The 26,441-nt window shown below is 35.4% G+C and overlaps 1 protein-coding gene across 1 annotated transcript in view; it reads right to left on the bottom strand.

Moving 5' to 3' along the window:
• Positions 1-26,441, bottom strand: part of Sirt2 (NAD-dependent protein deacylase sirtuin-2) — a 67,830-nt gene that overhangs the window by 31,464 nt on the left and 9,925 nt on the right. The window contains exons 2-8 of the mRNA XM_090375729.1: positions 23,508-23,560; positions 14,994-15,033; positions 11,573-11,695; positions 9,155-9,196; positions 5,133-5,239; positions 4,973-5,029; positions 3,100-3,168 (exon numbers count right to left, since the gene is read on the bottom strand). Of these exons, the coding sequence (XP_090231855.1) occupies positions 3,100-3,168; positions 4,973-5,029; positions 5,133-5,239; positions 9,155-9,196; positions 11,573-11,695; positions 14,994-15,033; positions 23,508-23,560 (491 nt within the window). The remainder of the gene's footprint in view (positions 1-3,099; positions 3,169-4,972; positions 5,030-5,132; positions 5,240-9,154; positions 9,197-11,572; positions 11,696-14,993; positions 15,034-23,507; positions 23,561-26,441) is intronic.

Genomic DNA, 26,441 nt, shown 5'->3' with positions numbered 1-26,441 from the left:
CCGTCTGCACTGCTCAGAGAACTTCATATCTGCCTGCACAACCACCACCAAGTCCCTTTCATTCTCTACCACTGTCAGTGTAGTACCACAGAGTTGATACGTTGCTCTGGGGTTGCTGTTTCCCATGTGTAGTACTTTACATTTGTCAATGTTAAACTTCATTTGCCACCTCTCAGCCCATCTGCTCAACCTTTCCAGATCCTGTTGCAGCAGCATAGTGTCAGTAGTGTCCTTGACAACCCTGCCAACCTTTGTATCGTCTGCAAACTTGGACATTAAGCTTGATATACCATCATCAATATCATTTATAAATACAGAAAACAATAATGGACCCAACACTGAGCCCTGAGGGACTCCACTAATAACATTAGTCCACGATGAGCAGTGTCCATTGATTACCACTCTGTCTTCTCCCCCTCAACCACCCCTTTATCCATAACAGCAACTTGCCTCCAATGTCACACTGCTCCAATTTGTGTAGCAGTCTTCCATGTGCAACAGTATCAAAAGCCTTTCTAAGATCCAAGTATATAATATCAAAGCTATTCCCTGCATCCAGTTCTTTTGTGACTGCATCATAGTACCCAATCAAATTGGTCAGGCAAGACTTCCCCTTAACAAAACCATGCTGTGTCCGAGCTATAACTGAAGTCTTGTCTAAATGATCCTGCAGTGCTTCTTTAACCAGTGCCTCCATTAATTTTCCTGGAACAGAAGTTAAGCTCACAGGTCTATAATTACTTGTGTCAGCCTTTGATCCTCCTTTGTGAATTGGGGTCACATTTGCACATCTCCAGTCTATGGGTACCTCCCCTGAGTCCAAGGAAGCTCTCATAATTATGGCTAAGGGTTTGCTTACTTCCTATGCTGCCTCCTTTAATATAACTGGATAGATCCCATCCACCCCGGGTGCCTTTCTTGTGTTTATCTTCAATAGTTTCTCCTCCACTTTACTTCCAGTTATTTCAAGATTCTGTAGCATACTATTAGAGTTCAATACACCGCTGGCATTCCCCTCACTGAATAACTCCTCATGTGTGAATGTCGATGCAAAATATTCATTTAGTTTGTTAGCTACCTGAGCAGGATCATCAACAGTTGACCCATCAATATCAAGAGGACCAATCTGATTCATCCCCTTCCTTCTAGAGTTTACATAAGTAAAGAACTCTTTGCTGTTTTTCTTTGCATCCCTTGCCAAGGATTTCTCGTAATCTGCCTTCGCCTGCCTAACCTCCTTTGTAACTTGGTTGCATATCAACTTGTATCTATCATAGGCTTCTGTGTCATGTGTTAATTTGTAAGTATCCCATGCATTTTTCTTCTCTGCCATATGCCTCATTAGTTCATCTGACACCCATTTTGGCCTAAACCTTGAACAATATTTCTTAGTTGGTATGTAAAGCCTAGTAGCTTCCAAGATAAGTTCTTTGAATGCTTCCCATTTTGAATTTGCTGTTGGTAACATCATCAGTTGGTCCCACTGTATAGAATTTAAATACTGTCTCAGTCCATCGTAGTCACCTTTACGGAAGCAATATCCCTTCCCTTTACCCCTAATGGTAGTTACCTCTTTGAGTAAATCCCACTTCAGCACACTGTGATCACTGCCACCTAGTGATTCATTTATCTGCAGATTCTTAATGCATGAAGAATCACTGCTGATAATCAAATCAAGAGTATTACTCCCTCTAGTTGCCTCCCGAACATGCTGATGTAGAAAACAATCATCCAATAAATCCACAAAAGCCCTGCTAGTGTGTGAGTGACCAGCCCCCAAATTCCATTCAATATCTGGGAAATTAAAATCTCCCATTATAAGACTCTCTGATTTACTGGCTCACTCTATTTCCCTGTACAGTTTCTTATTATACTCATCAGAGTCATTAGGCCTATAGCACACTCCTACTCTCAATTTTGATCTCCCAATGCTTATGTCACACCAAACTGACTCAACACTGCACTGTCCAGCGATGTCGACTGGCTTCACTTCCTTGGTTTTTATGTGTTTCTTAACTAATAGCATAACCCCTCACCCCTTCCTATCCTGTCTATCCATTCTGTAGACGTTGTACTCCCCAAATTCCAGTTCTGCATCCCTTATATCTGTTACGAATGGTTAATCTATGGACACGAGGTATTATTTACTTTCCAAATCGCGCTATCTAAATTCAAAATAAACCACAGAGCTTGACTAGGTCTATAAGCTACTTATAGAAAATAATTTAATCTAACAATTAAGTCAATAATGTGGCTAAGTATAATTAAAAACTTTCGTTCGCAGGAGCTGCAAAACCTGTTCAACACGTGGATTTGATACCCTTACTGATACTAAGTAATAACCTACAAAATCTCTATCTAAATTCAAATTAAACTAAAGTATTGTTACTAGGAATATAAAGCAACTCTAAAAAATAAATTAATATGCCAATTTAAGTCAATAAAAAAAGCAAAACTTCTCTATTTGCTGGAGCCCATAAAAACTTCGCCTGTTCACGTGTACTCTCGCACCAACATAATCACCACGTAGTTATGTGGTGATTATGTTGGTGGTGATTATATAAGTGGAAATGCAAACACAAACTTTCTGATTTATGATAGTATGGATAAAAACAAGCTATAGTGATTATTAAAACTAGCTAGATAAAAAGTTACAATGAGTCTTTCATAAAAATTAAATGTCAACTCTGAAAATTTACATAATATGTAAAAATTCTAAAAAATATTGAACTGAACTTACATTCATTTACAGAGTAGATAATACTACATAAATCACATTTTCTAATAAAAGGACAAAATCTTTGTATAAAGACAACTTCTCAAGTTGGAAACGCACATTTTCTTTAGCCTAGGAATTCTGTTAATTATTTTTATTTATGTTGAAATAACAGTATTTCTACAGCAGGTAAGGACAACCGTTCTGTAAATGAAAGATGGTGCAGTATCTGTGCTTTCTATAACATTATCCATTTTATGTAGGTCAACAGAATATGTTCATAAAATCTTTCTCAAATAAATTGTGAAGCTTCAAAGTTTATTGTGCTCATATTTGCTCATATTATCATAACTAAAACATTAAGGCTTACACAAAATTCTTACCTGAGTATACAATCTTGATAATTTTCCTTTTTCATGCAGTAATCGCAAAAAATAATGGCATGGTGTTGGCTATAATCAGATAAAAAAAATTTTAGTATTTTATAAAGAAATTGCTTCATATTTGTCTGTGTTGATTATATTTAAGTTAAGAGTAACAAAATACAGTCGATTCCGGTTAATTGTGACACATCGGGACTTATGCATTTTGGCCCAATTAAGCAGCTGCACCAATTATCTGAAGTTTCACATAAAAAAACGTTAAAAATACAATGGACCCCCGCTTTACAATTGGTTCCCTATACAATCAGATCACGTTATGATGGAGTCACCTAAGTAAAGTACCGTTCACTATACGATGTGTAGTAAGCGCCGGTCATTGTGATCACGTTTGTGAATTGGATTTTACTTCTATTAAACAGCGATTCTAATTAGCCAAAATAGGAGGAATATTATCCACAGGCTATAAAAGTAAAGATATATTAAGCACAAATTTACCCTTTATTACCTTACCAATTAAAAAATTAAATGATACGTGAAAATCGGAAGAATATGCGTGATAATCGGAATAATTAATACACACTGTAATATGTACATACTAACTAGTTTACATTTCTGTTCACTGACATTTGTGGGTGGGGGTTAAAATTCAAAACAGTAAAAATATAAGCAATCAATAACAAAGAACATGGCAACACAAATTGCAAGTAACACGATATGCGCAAGTGAGAACGGAGTAACAAGTTATGAATCTTTAAAAAATCAGAATGAAGAGAAGATTATGAAAATTAATTTTTTTATATGATTGAAGATTTCATGGAAGTGTAAACACATTTTACCATAATAACCCACAGAATTCCAGCTGTCAGTATTATCGCAAATTCAATAAGATCGATTTTACTATCCGTTTATGATTGATTGCACAAACAGAAAAGCCCAATAAACAGGTGACTGCTAATTGTTTTTATTGTTTTATGGTTGTGACCTCCAGAAATCCGACCGAACCATGTGGTTTGGTCAGAGAGAATCGTAGCTGATCTCCAGTGCTGCGGTCTCCTACCCCGATTAAACACAATGTTGTCCCAATTAAGCGAAGTAAACCCTGGCTATTTTCTCGATTGGGTTCTGTTTTTTAAGATTTGCCCCAAATAAATGGCTGCCCCGATTAACCGGTGGCCCAAATAACCGGAATCCACTGTATAAGAAAAAATTAATTACCCAAGCCAATTTCTGAAATAATTCCTATTACTAAGTAACTGAATATGGTCTGCAAGTTTTTACTTCTTGCTACTCCCTTCCAAAAATAAAGCCTTTAATTTGAAAACAATTTAGTTATAGTTTAATAGTGCAAGTACACACCAATAATAAGACATCTAGGCTAAGGCACATCATGAAAACACAGTATATATAGCTATTTACTAATAAAGTTCAATTTTGTATTTAAATTAACACTAGAATATGAGTAGATAATGCTGATAAAGTTTTCTAATTTAAGTTTCTGGCTTATCACTACAGCAGATTCAACGCATCTGAATTCATTTGGCTGAAATTCACAGATCATCTGTTGCAAGGTGTACTTGCCACATGAAATAGTAAAATAAAAAGGTCAAAGCTGCTATACAATTTTAATTTAATAAGCAAAACTCTTACTGAACAATTATGACTTTTATTTACTTTTGTTTAATTTGAAAAGTCTGAATTAATGAAACAGCTTATAATTTATATCACACAAATACAGTAATTACTATACATCTATATATATAATTTAATTAGTAATTTTATTACTGCAGCCTTGAATTGCAACATTTCACAATCTGCACAAAAGCTGAAACATAAAAGAAGTTCTACAAGTCAGATGGATTAGTAAATTAATTACCTTAAATTTTCCAGGGAGGAGGCTTCTTGCCAAGTCGAAGAAAGGTTCTGGATTTTCCTTTAAATAATAATAAAAAAAGGTATCATTAAAATTAATTTCACAGGAATGCTCAACTTTAGAAGAAAAAAAAAAGAGAGAACTTATTACATTAACTACTTACTCGAAAAAAGGTGATATCAAACATGCACTCAGGAGTTGAGAGGTTGTACTTTTGAAGATTGGCATAAATTCCACTTCCAGGACTGCGAAAATCTGGTATTCCTGCAGCTGAAAAGTTAAATCATTACTCCTACTACCAGCATTTAAATTAATAAAATGTCTAAGTATTTCCTAAATACTTCCTTATTTAATTATGTAGTCTTTTTAATACATCATGCAGGAAAATGTAATTATAGAAATGCACGCTTACAATTGCATTCCAAAAATGCTTTTATAATGATGTTATAATTATTAAATCTCAACATTTACAGTTTGAATGAATAGCATGAATAGTATTGAAGTATTAGGTTTAGAAACTAATAGTGGGCCCTAGCCATGGAACTAGTTTCAATTATTTTGATTAAATATTTATAAATATAATATAAAATTCAGTGAGGTAAACATTCACTAAATATTTAATTAAGACAGTTGGACAACGGTTTCATTGCTATGGGCTGTGGCTTAATTCGTAATATAGTTATTTTGATGCTCCAAATGACCTTTGCTGATAAGAAGATTCGGTAGATATGTCAAGCTTTAATTGTAATTATACTGTAAGATTACTTTCAATATAATTATAAAAATAATTAATTGCCTTATAATGGGGGATTTTAACTTTCCAGATATTGACTGGAACTTGTGGGTTGGTCATCCATACACTAGACTTTTGTGGATATATTGGATGACTGTTTTCTACAGCAGCAACAGCATGTTAGAAAAGCAACAAGAGGGAGTAACTCTTCATTTATCGGCAGTGATTATTCATGATTCATGCATTAAGAATCTGCAGATAAAAGATACTGCACTGCATGAAAACTATCAGGAAAAGCATTTCCTGTGTGCTAGACAGAGCCAGTGGAAGAGCATGAGAAATACAGCTCTTGCTCTTAACCTTTTGTGGCCTTGCAATAAAATCCATATATATACAATAGTGATCTATCGGCAGTGATTATTCATGATTCATGCATTAAGAATCTGCAGATAAAAGATACTGCACTGCATGAAAACTATCAGGAAAAGCATTTTCTGTGTGCTAGACAGAGCCAGTGGAACAGCATGAGAAATACAGCTCTTGCTCTTAACCTTTTGTGGCCTTGCAATAAAATCCATATATATACAATAGTGATCTAAATGAAAACTGCACAACCAACATAAAATGAATATTGTGCAAAAACTGATGCTAATCTCGTGTCAGATTATTGATCAAAATCTATTGGCAATGCTGAGTAACTGCATGGTACCATCTTCTGATGCTATTTTGGAAATAGTCTTTCAAAATGGTGGAACCTTTGCAGTTATGTACCAAGGTCTGTAATCTGATTTCTGAATGCAGAAGGAATAAAACAAGCTGATAGTTAATGCAGAACATTGGCTCAATGTGGTGAAGGATGTACGAGTCAATGATCAGGTGGATAAGTTAAAGAACAGTATCAAAATGTTTGAGGATTCTCCTCAACCAGGGCAAGCATGTTGTATCATGAAACCATAAGTTGTAGTGGCAGCAAAAGAACTCATATGAGGAAACTATTGTATCACTATTAAAGAAACCATTGCAGTATGCAAGATTAGTGCTGCTTTGGTGCATATTACCATTATCAAGAATTTTCACTTTTGAAAAGTGTGTACTCAATGGATTCCTTAGTGATGAAGGGATGACTTAAGTGTATTCCATGCCCCTTGGATGAGCCATACACACCAGAAAGTAAACAAGCAAGTTCAGAGTGACTGATACAAAACAAGTACTTTGACCAAAGAAAGTCAGTATGTAAACATCAGCTGGGAAAGTGTTATCCACTATATCTGAGATCAGATCATAAAGGAGCAATTCTGGAAAGAGGAAAAGCAGTGATGAGTGAAAAATACTGTGATGTGCTTCTGAACAAATTAAAAACAGTAATTTGAAAGAAACATTGTGGTTTACTGCCCTCAGGACTGCAGCAAGATAGTGTCATTCATCATACAGCCCATTTTCTCATAAATTTAACAATATAATGACAGGATGCATACCATTTTTTATTGATTTTTCCCAATGATTATTTTTACATAACATAGGAATTATTTTTGTAAATACAAGTCGGTTTCAACAATCAGTAATAATATTTTACTTTTATCATTCCAAACATAGTCTTGTTTTCATCCCATATTGATAGATTTAGCATCACACTATGGTATTTTTATTTTTCAGTATTTATAAAAAGCATTTCATTCATTTCAAAGAAATACAGCCACTCCCCAGCTTACATAGGGGTTGCATTCTGCGGAACCCTACATAAGTTGAATTTTAAGTAAGTAGGAATTTCCCTAAATGCTTATGCAGCACTCACAAATTTGATTGAAGTAAATTTGATAGAAGCAGAAAAGAAATGTTCAACGAACATGTAAATAGAATTATTTATTCAATTTTTTATCTCATGCACAGGAAAAATTACAAAAGCGTACAAAATTATAAAATTACAAACAGAAAGGAGACAGGCATAAAGTCAGCAAGTTTTACCTTTAGAGCATGATTGCCAGAATTAATTTTCCAGCCGATTCTCCAACATGCCACTGCAGAAGTTGAGGGCTGTGGAGATTTAGAAAGGGGTTTTTTCCAACACGTCACAAAATTTCTCTGCAGCTGCAGAATCAGCACTGGCGACTCCATGGCATACTTTAATGTTTTGGAAACCAGCACAATGCTTGAACCTATTAAAACACCCATTGCTTGCCACGAACTTGGCTTGGGATTCACCATACTTATCCTTAATATCTTCATACTTCTTGCTTTTGCTTGAATGACCATTGGACTCAGGGGCACTTGCTTCTGAATCTGATTTTCCATCCATTTTATTAATAGCTTTTTTCTGTTATCGATACAGCACCTGAATGCTGTTTTGTGATCACTGTTGATCCTTTAACATGTCTTTTATATGCACACTGTTCCTTAAAATAGTATTCACTGTTGAAGCAGTGAGACCTAATTCTGTGCAATAGTTCATTCATTCATTTATTCAACTGCCATTTTCTGGAACAACCTTCCTTCATACGTATTTCCTGAAAATTACAATCTACAGAAGTTCAAGTCCAGTGTCAACAAATATCTTCTTTCGTCTTCTCAACCTCCAACCCAAGCACGGTACTAAGTACTATAGGTTCTAATACCTCTCATGTTTGGGGTTTACATAAAAAAAAAAAAAATAGATGACAAACTTTGTCCTGCTTCATAATTCTTAATTAATCATCTTCAATTCTAAATCAATTTTGTCTCGTTTCCTAGCACTGCCAGCACTTGCACTTTCCATTGGTTCCTTTCCCTTCACCATTGTAATAAGTAAACAGGAATGAAGAGAAGATTCTGAAAAGTTATTTATGTTTTTTATATGATTGAAGATTTCAGTGAAGGGAAACTCATTTCACCATAATACTATAACGTAAAAACCCACAGAATTCCAGTAATCGGTATTATTGCAAATGCAATAAGATCGAGTTTAGTACCCATTTATAATAGATTCCACTAACAGAAAAGCCCAATAAACCAGAAAGTGCAAATTGTTTTAATTGTTTATGGTAGTGACCTCCAGAAATGTGTTTTAGAAAAATATCACAAAGGCATTCAAAATTGATTCTTATAATGGAACATATGACGATGAAAGTGTAGTGCAATTTCCATTGTAAAAATGACCTTTTAGACAGATAAACAGCTTAGTTACATAGAAAAATTTCAACTTCTGAGGTCTTGAACGAATCACCAAAAAAAAAAAAAAAAAAAAAAGAATGCGTTATTGGGTTCACATTATGATATTTTCATGATACCTCCATTTATTCCTGTGGGATGCAAAATACATTTCCATGATTAGTTTGCACTGGCCAGCAAAAACTTACGTTAAGTTGAATTTCTGTAAGTCGAGTGTTATGTAAACCAGGGAGTGCCTGTATATAATATGAAACACATGAACCTGTGGCCTTAAAAAAATTCATTATGTACATTTTAAGAAAAATACTTGCATGTTGAAATTCCAGCACCAACCATCGCTATGATATTTTTACCTATATAAAGTAAAATAACAGTTTATTACAATCAAACAGTAATCAAAATTATACATACAGCAAAGAAATACTTTAGATAAAAGATGCAGATGGCTTAACACAAAATAACTTTTTGATTAACAGCAATGAAATGTTTTGTTCTGAAAGATACTTCAGAACAGATGCATCTATTACTAAAGGACTGTATTAGCAGGATCAAAATGATTAGCTCCATTGCAGAGGAAACTGAGCTCCTATGAGTTTGGTTTTCCCCCTTGGTATTAAACTAAAATCATATATTTTCATGTAATGTAAATAGTAAATAATAAAGAAATTTTTCATTTATTATACCTTCTAGTAACACATGTTCAAAATCAAATAAATATTTGAGGCAAATGCCTCAAGCTACAAATGTTTTTTTTTTAACATTATAGTACAGATCAGAGCAATAACCTCAAGTCTGTACATAACTGTGAGCAAACCAGGTTTACTATGAATGCATCAATCTCATTGTGGAGGCACTTCATCACAAATTTCCCAGGTATTGCATTACGCACTTCAAATAAAAAGCAATGCTCAGGCAGAGAAGTATATTGCTATTTATTTAAAATGTATGCCATTACCCAGAGAGTTTTGTCTCTTACTGGAATCTCATTGATCAGTTAGTAGGCATGATCAGGTCTTCACTACAGTGATGATCTCTTGATCCAGTGGTGAGAAAAATCCACAATATGTGAGAATCCAGAAGATGTATAAGTTTCAAAATCAAAGTAATATTTATGGCTTTATTGAATGAATAAAAATAATAATTCATGATCAGCTGAGCCTCATGAAGAAGGACCTATGAAACTACTGAAAAGCCTCACAAAGTACTCAAGGATCTCTTTAACCAATCAAGATACCTTCCTCAAAGATGTGGAAATTTCTGTGCCATTCATCATGATGCCCCTCGAGACTGTCATAAAAATATGTCACTTTCCCTATTGTTATAGGGACAGAAGTGTGTATTCTATATTTTCAGATGAGAATTCTGTAAAAATCAGTTTTAAGGCTGAACCTTGACTCACCTGTAGAGGGAACCTTGGCCCACTGCTTTAGCTCCAGAGATGGTGCTGACTGTATAAAATTGTATAGGATCTTCTCCTATGGGATGAAGTGAAGCGAGAATAACAAAAACTATGGACTGTCTCACTTCTATCCCCTTTGCTGAAGCCTTAAATGTGTTTTGACTTGAAGCTATCATTCCCATAACTACTGAGAATTCGCAATAGTTATCTGACTTTCACCTTCCTATAATGCATCATTGCTAAGGTATTCACAGTATAGAACACTGGTACTCTGTACTAAATCCAAATTATGAATAAGTGTAATAAAGAATAAATTTTTTATAATTAAAAAATATCACAACACATATAGCAGATGTAATCTTTATTCAGTATGCCCACCTGTTAAGGTCAGATTGTGGTCATCCACAGATGTTGTAATTAAATAACAACAAGAATATATTAGTCAAGTTGTAACTCTTGGCTACTGTTGGATATACGAAAAACATATAGTAATAGTATTTGCCATATAGTGAAAGGAAGCCACAGGCAAAAGCCTGTGGCTCCCTTGTGACTTTCACATATCATCAACTTCAATGAAATCAAGAAGAAACTATTCCTTTTTTTTTTATCTCGTCTAGTAACAAGTGTTCAAAATCAAATAAATATTTGAGGCAAATGCCTGAAGCTATGAATACTATATAAGTGCATAGTACATTATACTACCATATTGCCATCCACATAAAAAAAGTTCCAGGAAGAATGAAAAAGATAGCAGTTATATATATATATATATATATTGTAATAAAATATTATGTACAGTAAAATCTCATAAAACTCCACACCTTATGAAAATCTTACATAAAAAAGAACAAAAAAAAGGAAACTTCAATAAGTATTATTGTGTTGGCTGTTGTAAATTATAGAACAAGATTGGACAGTTCACTGATAATTAAACTTTGTGTAGAATCTAATGCCATGCCATAAATCATTTCAGCAACTTCATTGTGTGATCACTTCTGGATTTTGAGCTTTGTAAATATAGCCTACTGCTCACAACTCAGAAAATTATCTGTCCTCTGGCCGCTGCTTCAGTGGGTAAGGGGAGTGTCAACAGGGACAGATTTTTCCTGTGGCCAATACTTCTACAGAAGTATTGGCCACAGGAAAGTTTCCTGTCAAAAGTTTATGACCAGGAAGAATTTGCATACCTGAAAATCTGAGGCTCACTTTACAAATGTGAGAAATATACTATAATCCTTAACAGCGGCAATATTTTGGTGGATTTATGAGATTCTACTGAATTATATATTTGCATATATTAAAAAATTTATATAAAAATATTTAAACTTACATCTTTCACTCTGCATATGTCTTACTATTCCATTAAAATTAATTTCTTCAAGAATTTGTTCACTCTTTTCTGCTTTAGTTCTACTTAATGTCAGTTTATTGAAGAAATACTTGAGCATATCCACTGTAATTAGAGTTATATAATGATATGAATATCATCGCAATCACAGCACTTCAATAACAAAGTAGTGTTCAAAGTTACAAAACCAAAATCTCTTTGCACTATTTAAATAATAATATTTAATAGATGAATTAAAGTAAGATACAGTGCAACTTATAACTAGTCATACAGCTCATTGGTATACAATAAAAGTAAGGAGAAAAACAGAGGTGGTTCAAGATCACACAGTTGGCTTCCTACTCCATGCTAATGCCATAGGTAATTGGTTGCCTATGGCATTAGCATGGAGTAGGAAGTAGGAATGCCATGTTGTTTTTCTCTCTGCTATAGTTAGAATGGTGGCAAAGATGAAACGTAGTGATCATTGTTATTACATGCAAGAAACTGGTCAAATTTCTCTATAGTATTTATTAAAAGCAAAATATCATGCAAAGTAAAGCAAGATTGCCTCATTATAACTATTCCTGAAGAATAATAATTAATTTTATCTTATTCTTCATTGCAAAAAGTATTTTCTCTCTGAAGCACATTCACTGATTGTGACTATGTTATCGTTATTTGTTCATATTTAACAAATTGCAGTATTACTTACTTTTTAAACCACTTTTAGTCAATATAAACATTTACAGACATAAATAAGTTCAGTTGTTAGTGCTCATAGTATTCATTGAAATGTGCTTCTCCAAAACTTTTCAGCTACTAGATATACTTCTCTGAAATCTGGAAAATTTAAAAATTCAGCACCTCTCAATTCCAACGGTGCCAGATTTTAAAGAGTTTACTGTATTTTGCACATAAACATGCAATTTAAATTAAATGCTTCAATTTAAATAAAAATAATAATTCATGACTAGCTGAGTCTCATAAAGAAGGACCTATGAAACTATTGAAAAGCCTCACAAAGTACTCATGGATCAGGGTTTTTCATGTTACAGATCACTGGTCAACAATAGTATATTGCCAGCAAAAATAAAATATATTTTCATATTCTCATAGGAAACATAAGATGATTAATGATAAACATTTTCTCCCAGAGTATACGATAATTAGAATGTGAGAGGAGCAAATCAGATGACATCAGGAACACACACATCACTGGATATCAGAATAAGAATTAGTGCCTTTCTATGAAAGTTTTTCTGAATACACCTGCAAGAATTGTCCTCTGTTAAAGTAAAGGTACACGTCCCTCAAAGATAAAATCAGTACAAGGCTATAAAAATTTCACTACAAGTTTATGAGACCACAGCTTTTTTTCTAACCAAAGTTTCATGCTATCTCTGATTTGGCATATCAGGTACTATTTTGTGTAAAGAAATTTGTGTAATAAAATTTTGTGTAAAGAACGGTTTAAAAAGTAATGCAATAATTTATACCAAACACACCTATTAATGGACTAAACATGAACAAAAAAGTGTGATATGCAATTCATAATATGGTATTACTTTATTTCAGAATAAAAACAGTGATATAGTCACCTTTTACAGCCACTTTTTGCCAACATAACAGCTATGGCATCTTCTGACATAGGAAATCAAACCTTTAATGAGGGCAGGTGGGGGGGGAGGGGGAGAGAGAGAGAGAGAGAGAGAGAGAGAGATCGAATCTAATTCATAGTACTAAATATGTCCAAGTTATCTCAGCACACACACTCATGCGTGCTCGCACACTCTCTCTCTCTTTCTCTCTCTCTCTCTTCCCCCTCCTGTCAAAGGCCTGATGTAGTCAAACAGTCAAGAGTGGGAGTACGGTAGAACATGCATTGATAGTGACCATGACTTGAGCACACGACTGCTAAATACTGTTAACCCCAATATCAACATTACACCTCTGATGAATAACTTTAAAATTAAGAGCCTATGTTAATTGTTGGGTGAAGATAAAAATCTGCAACTTTTGGTACCTTCCTAAATATAGACAAATTTTTTACTTGGCATGGTTTTTAAATTTTTATTTATTGTTTTCACATAGTTATAGAATGAGTGCATGCAGGTACAGCCCACCCCTTTTGTTTAGCTTTAACTTTTAGTAAGCTAGCATGGGAAGCTGACTGCTACTGACACTACATGTCTGAGAATGTGTTTGTTTCTAGTTCAAGTTATTCATAACTCTTCCACATGACCTAACAATTATTTATTAACATTATCTAATGGTTGTAAACTATGTTACTTTGAAAGATTCATTTGAAATATTTGTTATTATTTTTGAATAATAAACATGGAAACATTAAAAAAAAATAATTATTTGGAATACAGAATTAGAGACATGCATAATATTCAGAGTTTGCATGCTTCACTGAGTGCCAAATTTTGAAAATGGAAATTATTAAAATTTTAAATTAAAAATTCCATTTTAAAACTATTTATGGATAACACTAATAGCTTCATCTTTATATTTTATGCCTACGAAGTGTTTTTTGTAATTTTCAAAAGAATATTTTTGTGTTTTTGAGAATAAAATTTAAAAAAAACAGCATTTTGAAATAATTATTTTTTTTATTAAAAACTAAAAAAAAATGCATACAGTAAGTATTGCAATAAATTAAGAAAAGATGAAATATTGGCATATTCCAATAATAATTTTTAAAAAAGCTTTTTCCGGAAATTAAAAAGAAAGTTTACACCTATCAGGTGGAAAACATGTTTGTATCAGTTATGGTTGCCATGACTGCAGGATTAATGCTAATGTAAAAACAAGACATTTTTTATGCAACCACCTGACCCATCCTCTGCCAACAGTTTTGAACAGAGCCGAGGTTAAGAATGTTAGTAGGCCATTTTAAGCATTACACACCATGTTGCTGCAAAAAATCTTTGACCTAGAACAAATTGTATTTCTATAATACTGTTAGAAGAGTAAACTTGGAATAGCAATTATTTCAATGTTGTATGATGCTCAATCCAACAAAATTTAAAGCATTCAGAGTAAACAACAACCAATTTATTAGACAGTGTTCTTTTAGTAATTTATACAGAATCATGTATTTTATTATATATGGAATTTACATGTTTCTACAAGAAAATAAACTGATAAATCAATGATAATCAAAAACAGCTTATTTTTTTTTATAAAAAAAGTCTAATGGCACCAAAACTCAGTAAATTGATTATTCCATTGTGCTTATTATGCAAAACTATTTCTCTGAGGAATTTAAAATTTAACTTTCAGAAATTAATAAAGGAAATTATTTTTGGACAAAAACATTTAAGAAACAGGTTATTTATTTGTATATATTAAGAAAAGTGAATACCAATGATTTTTTAAATGCTGCATTACAGATTTTAATAATATTTATACATACTTGGAACTGATGATGATCCTGATGGCATTTCATCATCTTCCTAAAATAAAATTAAATAAAGGAATCATAAAAATATAATATAAAAATAATAATTATGCATAAATGATAAGTTAAATATTACATTGATAATTGCACTGACAGTTTCAGCAGAACCCTATGGATCAGGAAGTCATACCAGTTATAAATATATACACACTGGCCAAAAAAATACAAACCTTTATTCAGTATCGAATTGGCTGCCTTTGCTTTGAATAACAGCAAGTGTGTGGCAGGGCAGGGATTTTATAAGGTGTGTGTGTGTTTCGGTCTAATTGTAACCATTCTCCCAGCAAAATATCATATAGCTGTGATAAAGTTGAAGGAAGCAGACTTCATTGCCAAATAGCTCTCTCCAGCATATCCTACACATTCTCAATAGGAGTGAGGCAAATATGGAAGCCAGCAAAAATGGTGGAAATCTGTGTCATGTTCTCCAAACTATTCTTGCACGATTCTGGAAGATGCACCGTTGCATTTTAATCCATAAAGTGGCCATCACCTTCAGGATAAAAGTTTAACGTAGTGTAACACAGAATGCAGTAGATCTGATACAAAATTCAGGTACTCCCTGGATGACATTTGACTTTCCACCGACATCAACAAACCCAGTCTGTGCCAATAAAACATTCCCCATACCATGATACCACCTCAAGATGCTTGGGTTGTCTTAACAAGGCAAGCAGCATCCATTGCTTCTTGAGGTTCTCACCACACTCTCTGCCTACAATCAATGCAAAACAAAGTGATTCGTCTGACCACATGACACGATAGGAGGGAGTATGTGATGAGAGCCTTGCCGATCAATTTGGCCCTGGAGAGATTGTGCAAGGCTCGAGGGGTAGAATTTTTCTCAGCCTGGTCTGTGCTTGTTAACAGGAGAGACTGCTTCTAAAAATAAATAAATAAATTTTCTGTTTATACTCTGGGACAACCACACAGTCAGAGGAGTTCACAAGATAGAGAGAATACAAGAAACAGCACCTTATTCAGCAGTCACAGACTTGAACCTGGGTCATCAAGGCATGTATAGTTATGCACCAGCGTGGCTGACCACTCAGCTACAGTGGCATGGGATAGGATACATTTAAATAGAAAAGGTGCAAGAATATTTACTGATGCTATCAAGGCAGTGTTAGATGGGTCGGGAAAACTGCTAGCTTGTGGGGGGATACATGGACTAATAGATTAACAGTAGCTGCTGGCAGAGGTGAAAGTGATTCTTGCACTGCTTCTATTGGAATGAGCAACAGCCTGGAAAACAAGGTGCATGGGATTCCAGAGACTGCTGGGAGTCGTTGCAGAACAAGTAAATACATGGGCTGTGTTAGGGTAGCTAAGAATAGGAACAGGTGCACCAATGCTAGGAGTTTGGTAAATAAATTTGATATTAGCATTAGTAGAGGCATTTGATGCAAGAAAGCAAGCTTATGCAGCATCAGCCAAAGGAAAAAAAAAACCCACTTCCACTTCACCCCTCTGTTCGTTCAAAATACCTGTCCAGCTGAGCCTTAAACTTATTTAGGCTATCAACCTCCACGACAAGGGATGGAAGTCTGTTCCACCAACCAACCACCTGCTGGCTAAAGGCAAATTTCCGCACGTCTATCCTACATCTGTCTTTCTTCAATTTGAATTTATGCCCTCTCAGGTGATTATTCTGAGCTAGAGGAAGAATCCCATCAGCATTGAGCATGCTCAAACCATTCAAGGCTTTATACACCTCTATCAGATCACCTCGCTGGTGCCTAGTCTCCAGACACTGTAATTTGCAAAACTTAAGCCTTTCTTCGTAAGAGCACCCCTTTGTTCCATTCACTAATCTTGTTGCCCTTCTCTGTACTCGTTCCAGCAGCTCTACATCCTTATTGAAATGAGGCCTCCAGACCTGTATACAGTACTCTAGGTATGGCCTGACCATTGCCTTATACAAGGGAATAATCACCTCCTTATCCCTGCTGGAAAAATTCCTGTATATCATTGACAATACTCCATGAGCTACTCTTGCAGCCCATCTGCACTGCTCAGAGAACTTCATATCTGCCTGCACAACCACCCCCAAGTCCCTTTCATTCTCTACCACTGTCAGTGTAGTACCACAAAGTTGATACGTTGCTCTGGGGTTGCTGTTTCCCATGCGTAGTACTTTACATTTGTTAATGTTAAACTTCATTTGCCACCTCTCAGCCCATCTGCTCAACCTTTCCAGATCCTGTTGCAGCAGCATAGTGTCAGTAGTGTCCTTGACAACCCTGCCAACCTTTGTACCATCTGCAAACTTGGACATTAAGCTTGATATACCATCATCAATATCATTTATAAATACAGAAAACAATAATGGACCCAACACTGAGCCCTGAGGGACTCCACTAATAACATTAGTCCACGATGAGCAGTGTCCATTGATTACCACTCTCTGTCTTCTCCCCCTCAACCACCCCTTTATCCATAGCAGCAATTTGCCTCCAATGTCACACTGCTCCAATTTGTGTAACAGTCTTCCATGTGCCACAGTATCAAAAGCCTTTCTAAGATCCAAGTATATAATATCAAAGCTATTCCCTGCATCCAGTTCTTTTGTGACTGCATCATAGTATCCAATCAAATTGGTCAGGCAAGACTTCCCCTTAACAAAACCATGCTGTGTCCAAGCTATAACTGAAGTCTTGTCTAAATGATCCTGCAGTGCTTCTTTAACCAGTGCCTCCATTAATTTTCCTGGAACAGAAGTTAAGCTCACAGGTCTATAATTACTTGTGTCAGCCTTTGATCCTCCTTTGTGAATTGGGGTCACATTTGCACATTTCCAGTCTATGGGTACCTCCCCTGAGACCAAGGAAGCTCTCATAATTATGGCTAAGGGTTTGCTTACTTCCTTTGCTGCCTCCTTTAATATAACTGGATAAATCCCATCCACCCCGTGTGCCTTTCTTGTGTTTATCTTCAACAATTTCTCCTCCACTTTACTCCCAGTTATTTCAAGATTCTGTAGCTTACTGCTAGAGTTGAATAACTCCTCATGTGTGAATGTCAATGCAAAATATTCATTTAGTTTGTTAGCTACCTGAGCAGGATCATCAACGGTTGACCCATCAATATCAAGTGGACCAATCTGATTCATTCCCTTCCTTCTAGAGTTTACATAAGTAAAGAACTCTTTGCTGTTTTTCTTTGCATCCCTTGCCAAGGATTTCTCGTAATCTACCTTTGCCTGCCTAACCTCCTTTGTAACTTGGTTCCATATCAACTTGTATCTATCATAGGCTTCTGTGTCATGTGTTAATTTGTAAGTATCCCATGCATTTTTCTTCTCTGCCATATGCCTCATTAGTTCATCTGACATCCATTTTGGCCTAAACCTTGAACAATATTTCTTAGTTGGTATGTAAAGCCTAGTAGCTTCCAAGATAAGTTCTTTGAATGCTTCCCATTTTGAATTTGCTGTTGGTAACATCATCAGTTGGTCCCACTGTATAGAATTTAAATACTGTCTCAGTCCATCGTAGTCACCTTTACGGAAGCAATAACCCTTCCCTTTATCCCTAATGGTAGTTACCTCTTTGAGTAAATCCCACTTCAGCACACTGTGATCACTGCCACCTAGTGGTTCATTTATCTGCAGATTCTTAATGCATGAAGAATCACTGCTGATAATCAAATCAAGAGTATTACTCCCTCTAGTTGCCTCCCGAACATGCTGATGTAGAATACAATCATCCAATAAATCCACAAAAGCCCTGCTAGTGTGTGAGTGACCAGCCCCCAAATTCCAGTCAATATCTGGGAAATTAAAATCTCCCATTATAAGACTCTCTGATTTACTGGCCCACTCTATTTCCCTGTACAGTTTCTTATTATACTCATCAGAGTCATTAGGCCTATAGCACACTCCTACTCTCAATTTTGATCTCCCAATGCTTATGTCACACCAAACTGACTCCACACTGCACTGTCCAGCGATGTCGACTGGCTTCACTTCCTTGGTTTTTATGTGTTTCTTAACTAATAGCATAACCCCTCCCCCCTTCCTATCCTGTCTATCCTTTCTGTAGACGTTGTACTCCCCAAATTCCAGTTCTGCATCCCTTATATCTGTGTGACAACACGTCTCTGATATCCCAACAATATCTGCCTTTGATGTTTTGAGCAATACCTCAAATTCATCAAATTTATTTACTAAACTCCTAGCATTGGTGTACACGCAAGTATACCTGCACCTGTTTCTATTCTTAGCTACCCTAACACAACCCATGTGTTTACTTGTACCGCAATGGCTCCCAGCAGTCTCTGAAATATCATGCATCTTGTTTTTCAGGCTTCTGCTCATTCTAATAGAAGCAGTGCAAGAATCTCTTTCACCTCTGCCAGTGGCTACTGTCAGTCCATTGGTCTTTGTCTCCCCACAAGCTAGCAGTTTTCCGACCCACCTAACACTGCCTCGATAGCATCAGCAAATATTCTTGCACCCTTTCTATTTAAGTGTATCCCATCCCTGTAGAAGCAATCGCTCCTGTTAACAAGTACAGTCCAGGCTGAAAAAAATTCTACCCCTTGAGCCTTGCACAATCTTTCCAGGGCCGAATTGATCGAAAAGGCTCTCATCATATACTCCCTCCTATCGTGTCTGGGCAGAATTGCAGACACTTTCAAATTCAACCCTAATTCTCGGCTTTTGTTCAACAGTGACCTGTACTTGTTAAGTAATTCTGCCGGTCTCCTACTCTCCTATATGTTGGTCAAAACATAAAAGGCAGATATCGTTGGGATATCACAGACATGGTGTCACACAGATATAAGGAATGCAGAACTGGAATTTGGGAGTACAATGTGTATAGGAAGGGAGGAGGGGTTATGCTATTAGTTAAGAAACACATAAAATCCAAGGAAGTACAGCCAGTCAACATGGCTGGACAGTGCAGTGTCAAGTCAGTTGGTGTGACATAAGCACTGGGAAAGCAAAATTGAGAATAGCAGTATGTTATAGGCCGGCCTAATGACTCTGATGAGTATAATACACAGCTATACAAAGAAATAGAGTGGGTCAGTAAATCAGAGTGTCTTATAATGGGGGATTTTAATTTTCCAGATATTGACTGGAATTTGTAGGTTGGTCACTCACACACTAGCAAGGCTTTTGCTGGATTTATTGGATGATTGTTTTCTACAGCAGCATGTTTGGGAGGCAATTAGAGGGAGTAATACTCTTGATCTGATTATCAGTAGTGATTCTTCAAACATTAAGAATCTGCAGATAAAGGAACCACTAGGTGGCAGTGATCACAGTGGGCTGAAGTGGGATTTAATCAAAGAGGTAACTACCATCAGGAGTAAAGGGAAGAGTTTTTGCTTTCATAAAGATGACTAATGTGGTCTGAGACAGTATTTAAATTCTATACGGTGGGACAAACTGATGATGTTACCAACAGCAAATTAAAAATGGGAAGCATTCAAAGAATTAATCTTGGAAGCCACTAAGCTTTTCATGCCAATTAAGAAATATTGTTCAAGGTTTAAGCCTAAATGGATGTCAGATGAACTAATGAAACATGTGGCAGAGAAGAAAAATGCATGGGATATATATAAATTAACAGGTGACACAGAAGCCTATTATAGATATAAGGTGGTCTGTAACCAAGTCACAAAGGAGGTTCGGCAGGCAAAGGCAGATTACGAGAAATCTTTGTCAAAGGATGCAAAGAAAAACAGCAAAGAGTTCTTTTCTTATGTAAACTCTAGAAGGAAGGGGATGAATCAGATTGGTCCACTGGATATCAATGGTTCAACTGTTGATGATCATGCTCAGGTAGCGAACAAACTAAATGAGTATTTCACATCTACATTCACACATGAGGAGAATGCCAGAGGTGAATTAACATCTAAAAAACATCTAAAAACATCTAAAAGTGAACTAGATGATTTTGTAATAACTGACAGCAAAGTGGAGGAGAAATTGTTGAAGACAAACATAAGAGAGGCACCTGGGGTACATGGGATCTATCCATTTATATTAAAGGAGGCAACAAAGGAAGTAAGCAAACCATTAGCCATAATTATGAGCACTTCCTTAAATTCAGGGGATGGACTGGAGATGTGCAAATGTGACCCCAATTCACAAAGGAGGATCAAAGGGCCACACAAGTAATTACAGACCTGTTAGTTTAACTTCTGCTCCAGGGATAATGGAGGCACTGGTTAAAGAAGCACTGCAGGATCATCTAGGCAAAACTTCAGTTATAGCTCGGACACAGCATGGTTTTGTTAAGGGGAAGTCTTGTCTGACCAATTTGATTGGATACTATGATGTGGTCACAAAGGAACTGGATGCAGGGAATAACTTTGATATCATATATTGGGATCTTAGAAAGGCTTTGATACTGTTGCACATGGAAGACTGCTGCACAAAGCAGTGTGGCACTGGAGGAAAATCGCTGCTATGGATAAAGGGATGGTTGAGTGGGAGAAGACAGAGAGCGGTAATCAATGAACACTGCTCATCATGGACTAATGTTATTAGTGGAGTCCTTCAGGGTTCAGTGTTGGGTCCATTGTTGTTTTCTGTATTTATTATTGATGATGGTATATCAGGCTTAATGTCCAAGTTTACAGACAATATGAAGGCTGGCAGGGTTGTTAATGATACTAATGACAGTACGCTGCTGCAACTGGATCTAGAAAAGTTGAGCAGATGGGCTGAGAGGTGGCAACTGAAGTTTAACATTGACAAATGTAAAGTACTGCAACTAAAGTACTGTAAACTACTGCAACTTCTTTTCCTCAATTTAAATTTATGCTCCCTCAAGTGTGTAATCTGAGCAAGAGGAAGAATCCCATCAGCATTGAGCTTGCGCAAACCATCGAAAGCTTCAATAACAGGTTGGAGGGTTCAAGTTTTTTTTCTCTCAGGCCATTAACAATGCCAAAAAGAAACTGAAACTTACACCTTCAGATATTAGAATAACCTGCTATTTTTTATGATCACAAACATGAAAGGCATTTAAATCTATAGTACACCAGTACTGTTGCGTGTGCGTGTGTGTGAGCTGATAATGAAGAAAACAAAACATTTTAGATTGCAATTTTCAGAGAAAAAAAAAGGTTGTTTCCTTCTTATATATTTCTTTAAAAATGAGTTGTGGAAAAACTTTACAAACTGTAGACTGACAGTTACAATTTTTTTTAGCATTAGTAGAGGCATATGATGCAAGAAAGCAAGCTTATGCAGCATCAGCCAAAAAAAAAAAAACACGTTCCCATTTCACCTCTCCATTCGTTCGAATACCTGTCCAGCTCAGCCTTAAATTTATTTAGGCTATCAGCTTCCACAACAAAGGATGGAAGTCTGTTCCACCAACCAACTACCCACTGGCTAAAGGCAAACTTCCGCACATCTATTCTACATCTGTCTTTCCTCAATTTGAATTTATGCCCTCTCAAATGATTATTCTGAGCAAGAGGAAGAATTCCATCAGCATTGAGCATGCTCAAATCATTCAAGGTGTTATATACCTCAATCAGATCACCTCGCAGGTGCCTAGTCTCCAGACACTTAATTTGCAAAATTTAAGCCTTTCTTCATAAGAGCAACCTTTTGTTCCATTCACTAATCTTGTTGCCCTTCTCTATACTCGTTCCAACAGCTCTACATCCTTCTTAAATTGAGGGCTCCAGACCTGTATACAGTACTCAAGGTGTGGCCTGACCATTGCCTTATATAAGGGGATAATCACCTCCTTATCCCTGCTAGAAAAATTCCTGTATATCATTGACAAGACACTATGAGCTACTCTTGCAGACCGTCTGCACTGCTCAGAAAACTTCATATCTGCCTGCACAATTACCCCAAGTCCTTTCCGTTCTCTACCACTGTGAGTGCAGTACCACAAAGTTGATGTGTCACTCTGGGGTTGCTGCTTCCCATATGTAGTACTTTACATTTGTCAATGTTAAACTTCAATTGCCACCTCTCAACCCATCTGCTCAACTTTTTTAGATCATGTTGCAGCAGTGTACTGTCATTAGTGTCCTTAACAACCCTGCCAACCTTCGTATCGTCTGCAAACTTGGACATTAAGCTTGATATAGCATCATAAATATCATTTATAAATACAGAAAACAACAATGGGCCCAATACTGAACCCTGAAGGACTCCACTAATAACATTAGTCCACGATGAGCAGTGTCCATTGATTACCACTCTCTGTCTTCTCCCACTCAACCATCCCTTTATCCATAGCAGCAATTTGCCTCCAATGCCACACTGGGAAACCTCCAATGCCACACTAGTAGAGGCATATGATGCAAGAAAGCGAGCTTATTTAGCTATTTGGAGGGAGAGGTTTATTTCTATCTATGTTTTCTATCCTGTAAAACAGTTCCATATGAGAATAATTATAATAAACTGTAGGACTACAGGAAAATTTGACTAGTAGTAATCAGTAGTAGCATATTTAATGAAATGTCATTTCAAATGTTACTTACTTCATCATCACTAACTGATGGAGATGACTTTGTATCATCCTTCTTGCTGTTACCTAAATGAAAGAAAGAAGCAATCTGTTACACAGTTAGAAAATGTTTTACAATATATACTTATGTAAAACAAAAAATTATATTTTAATGTCACTCATTTCAAATTCTCTAGCAATGTGCTAAAAAAGAGATTTTCAGGTGATTTTTTCCCATTAGCAGCACTTGATCGTTATTCATAATATGGAGAGGTCATTAATTAGGAATGTAATTAAAAACTAAGTGGATTCAGTTAAAATGACACTGAAGCTTTTTGGAAATGTCAATGTATTTCTGGAACCCTCTACTTAGAAAAATTAAGTATCTCTATCATCAAAAACATCCACAAGCTAAATTAAGAATATATAAATAAGGAATCAATAATGTCATTAATCTTTCTCTCTCTTGACTAATCTATTAATCAAGAATAATTAACTTTTATATATTCAGTTTACAAAATTTAACTAATTAAAGAGAAAAATATTTAATATAAAAAATGTCCACGAAATTAAAATAATCAACTTTCAATTATATATGAGCACAGTTATTGTGCTAGCTTAATTGAAACAAAAAATAAAAAAAGGGAAAGATTAAAGCAAGTCACTTTTTTCTAATTAAGTCTGTATAATGTTATCAAATGTAAATGTATATTTTTTATGAATTAAGAAATGTCTGATATCACCAAGTAATAAATGATGACAATTATAAATAAAACAATGTTTAATATTATTTTAAGTATGTCATTGACTTTTTTTTTATGTAAAAAAACTTCCCCTAATTTACATATGTTTTGCAACATTATCCATCATCTCTCATTTAATGCTCATGTCTAAACTAAAAGTTGACTGTATATACAAACAAAAGCAAAGCACCTAAAAAACCCCTAAAAATACTGAATTTAATTAAACAAGTCTGACACATTAAATATATATAAACTAACCTTCAGAAATAATTATACCTAATAATCAATTGTAATTATTTATGTAATCAATTAATGTAATAATTATTTCTGAAAAAAATTGATTAGTATTTTCAATAATTTATATTTAAATCAACATTTCCTTAATTGTACCAAATAATAAATGTAACAGTAATCATTTCACAAGGACAGGCGCCTCCGTAGCCAGGAGCAGCAGCGTGTAGCAGCAAACACTTCTTGATTAGACCGGGATTCGAGCCCGTGACCACCAAATACGGAGGATGCAGAAGGTCAGGGAATGACCACCGCATATCCCCAGCCCGGATAAACGGTGAGGGTTGGCGTCAGGAAGGGTATCCAGAGTAAAAATTTCATGCCAAAACAATAAAAACGCTGACCCCATATATATATATAATGGGAAAAGGTGAGGACAAAAAAAAAAAAAAAAATAATCATTTCACAATGCGGTAATACATTTTCACATACATATTGACTCTCAGCTTGCTCACCAACTTCATTCAAGTTTGTTTTTTCCCTTTTTTTTTTTTTTTTTTTTGCTCTGAATGTTTCTGATGATAGAATACATATTTTTTATTTCTGAATTAGTATTAATCAAGCCAAATAATGCAAGGAAGTGAATTTATTCTGCATCAGCTAAAAAGAAAAGCCTTCATTTAATCACAAATTGTCTATTTCTAAAAAGGAACAACTCAATTTGGCTTTGAAATTGGACTCCCTACCTCAGGAGACAACTTATTCCAGTGATCAGCAATACACTGCCTGAAGGTGAATTTCATGAGATCTACTCTTATACTGCTTCCTATAATTTGATACGTGTCCCTGAATTCTTATTTCACCACCTGCCAACACGAAAATATTTCCCTCATTTATTATTTTTACTTATCCCTTTAAAGGTCTTCAATACCTATATCAAGTCACCCATGAAGTGTCTAGTCCCCAAGTTCTGTAGTCCACATCTAAGATGTTCTTCACAGAAATACCTGTTAGCACTTAAAAGGACAGAACGTCTTTTAGGTGAGTTATATGCTACAGTTTTTGAGGAATAATGAATTAAGAATTTCTTAAGTTTCTCTGGTGGTGAACATTCCAAAGCTGCTCCTCAACATTCAGTACTTATGAATCAACCTCTGTAGTTTAATGTATTCATTACTGAGATCAGGGTTTATGCTATCTAAAAGCAGTATAAGAGAGTTCACTAGGTCTGAGAATGTGGAAAGTTACATGGAGAAAAATTTATGCAATGTGCATCTCTGGACTTGCATGCTAAAAAGGCTATAAATTAATGAACTTACTTTCTGCTCCAGTGTAATTAACTGCACTTCCATTTTTGGCTTCTAGCCTAGCCCTATTTTTCATTATTTTATAATATTTTTCGCAGAGATTTTTTGATATATCAAAATTATATGAAAAGGTAAATCTGATGAAGATTTCTATTCCAGTTAATACATCTGCATCTTCTGAAAAGTTTTAGTATTAGTATTTAGTATCAGTTGCAGAAAATGATGCAAGGAAACAATATATAGCATCAGCCAAAAAAAAAAAAACCTCATTACACACCTCATATTTGTCCATTCCCTCTAATAATTTGTTCAATTCTGTAAATTTATTCAAAGTATCCACTTCCACAACACCAGATTGAAGTTGGTTCCAAAAATCTCTGGCTGAAAACAAAATTTCATATATCTATCCCACAGCCATCATTTTTTCAATTTAAATGCATGCCCCTTGTGTGTGTTATCTGAGCAAGAGCTAGGATGCCATCTGCAATCAATTTACTCAATCCATTTAAGATCTTAAACATCTCAGTTAGGTCTCCTCACAGATGTATAGTTTCCAGATATTGCAACTGGCCGAACTGAAGTCATATTTGTTAGGGGCCTTTTATGTCCTTGACTAATCTTGTGAAGATTTTGAATATGTGGGTTGTGCAGCTTGGAAACCAGGCACCTTAGAGGAGACTTGACAGA

Source organism: Mastigoproctus giganteus, chromosome 6, assembly GCF_048544385.1.
Source record: "Mastigoproctus giganteus isolate SK-2022 chromosome 6, ASM4854438v1, whole genome shotgun sequence".
Lineage (NCBI taxonomy): Eukaryota > Metazoa > Arthropoda > Arachnida > Uropygi > Thelyphonidae > Mastigoproctus > Mastigoproctus giganteus.
The sequence above is the reverse complement of the archived record's forward strand: the minus strand, read 5'-3'. Positions and strand labels throughout refer to the sequence as shown.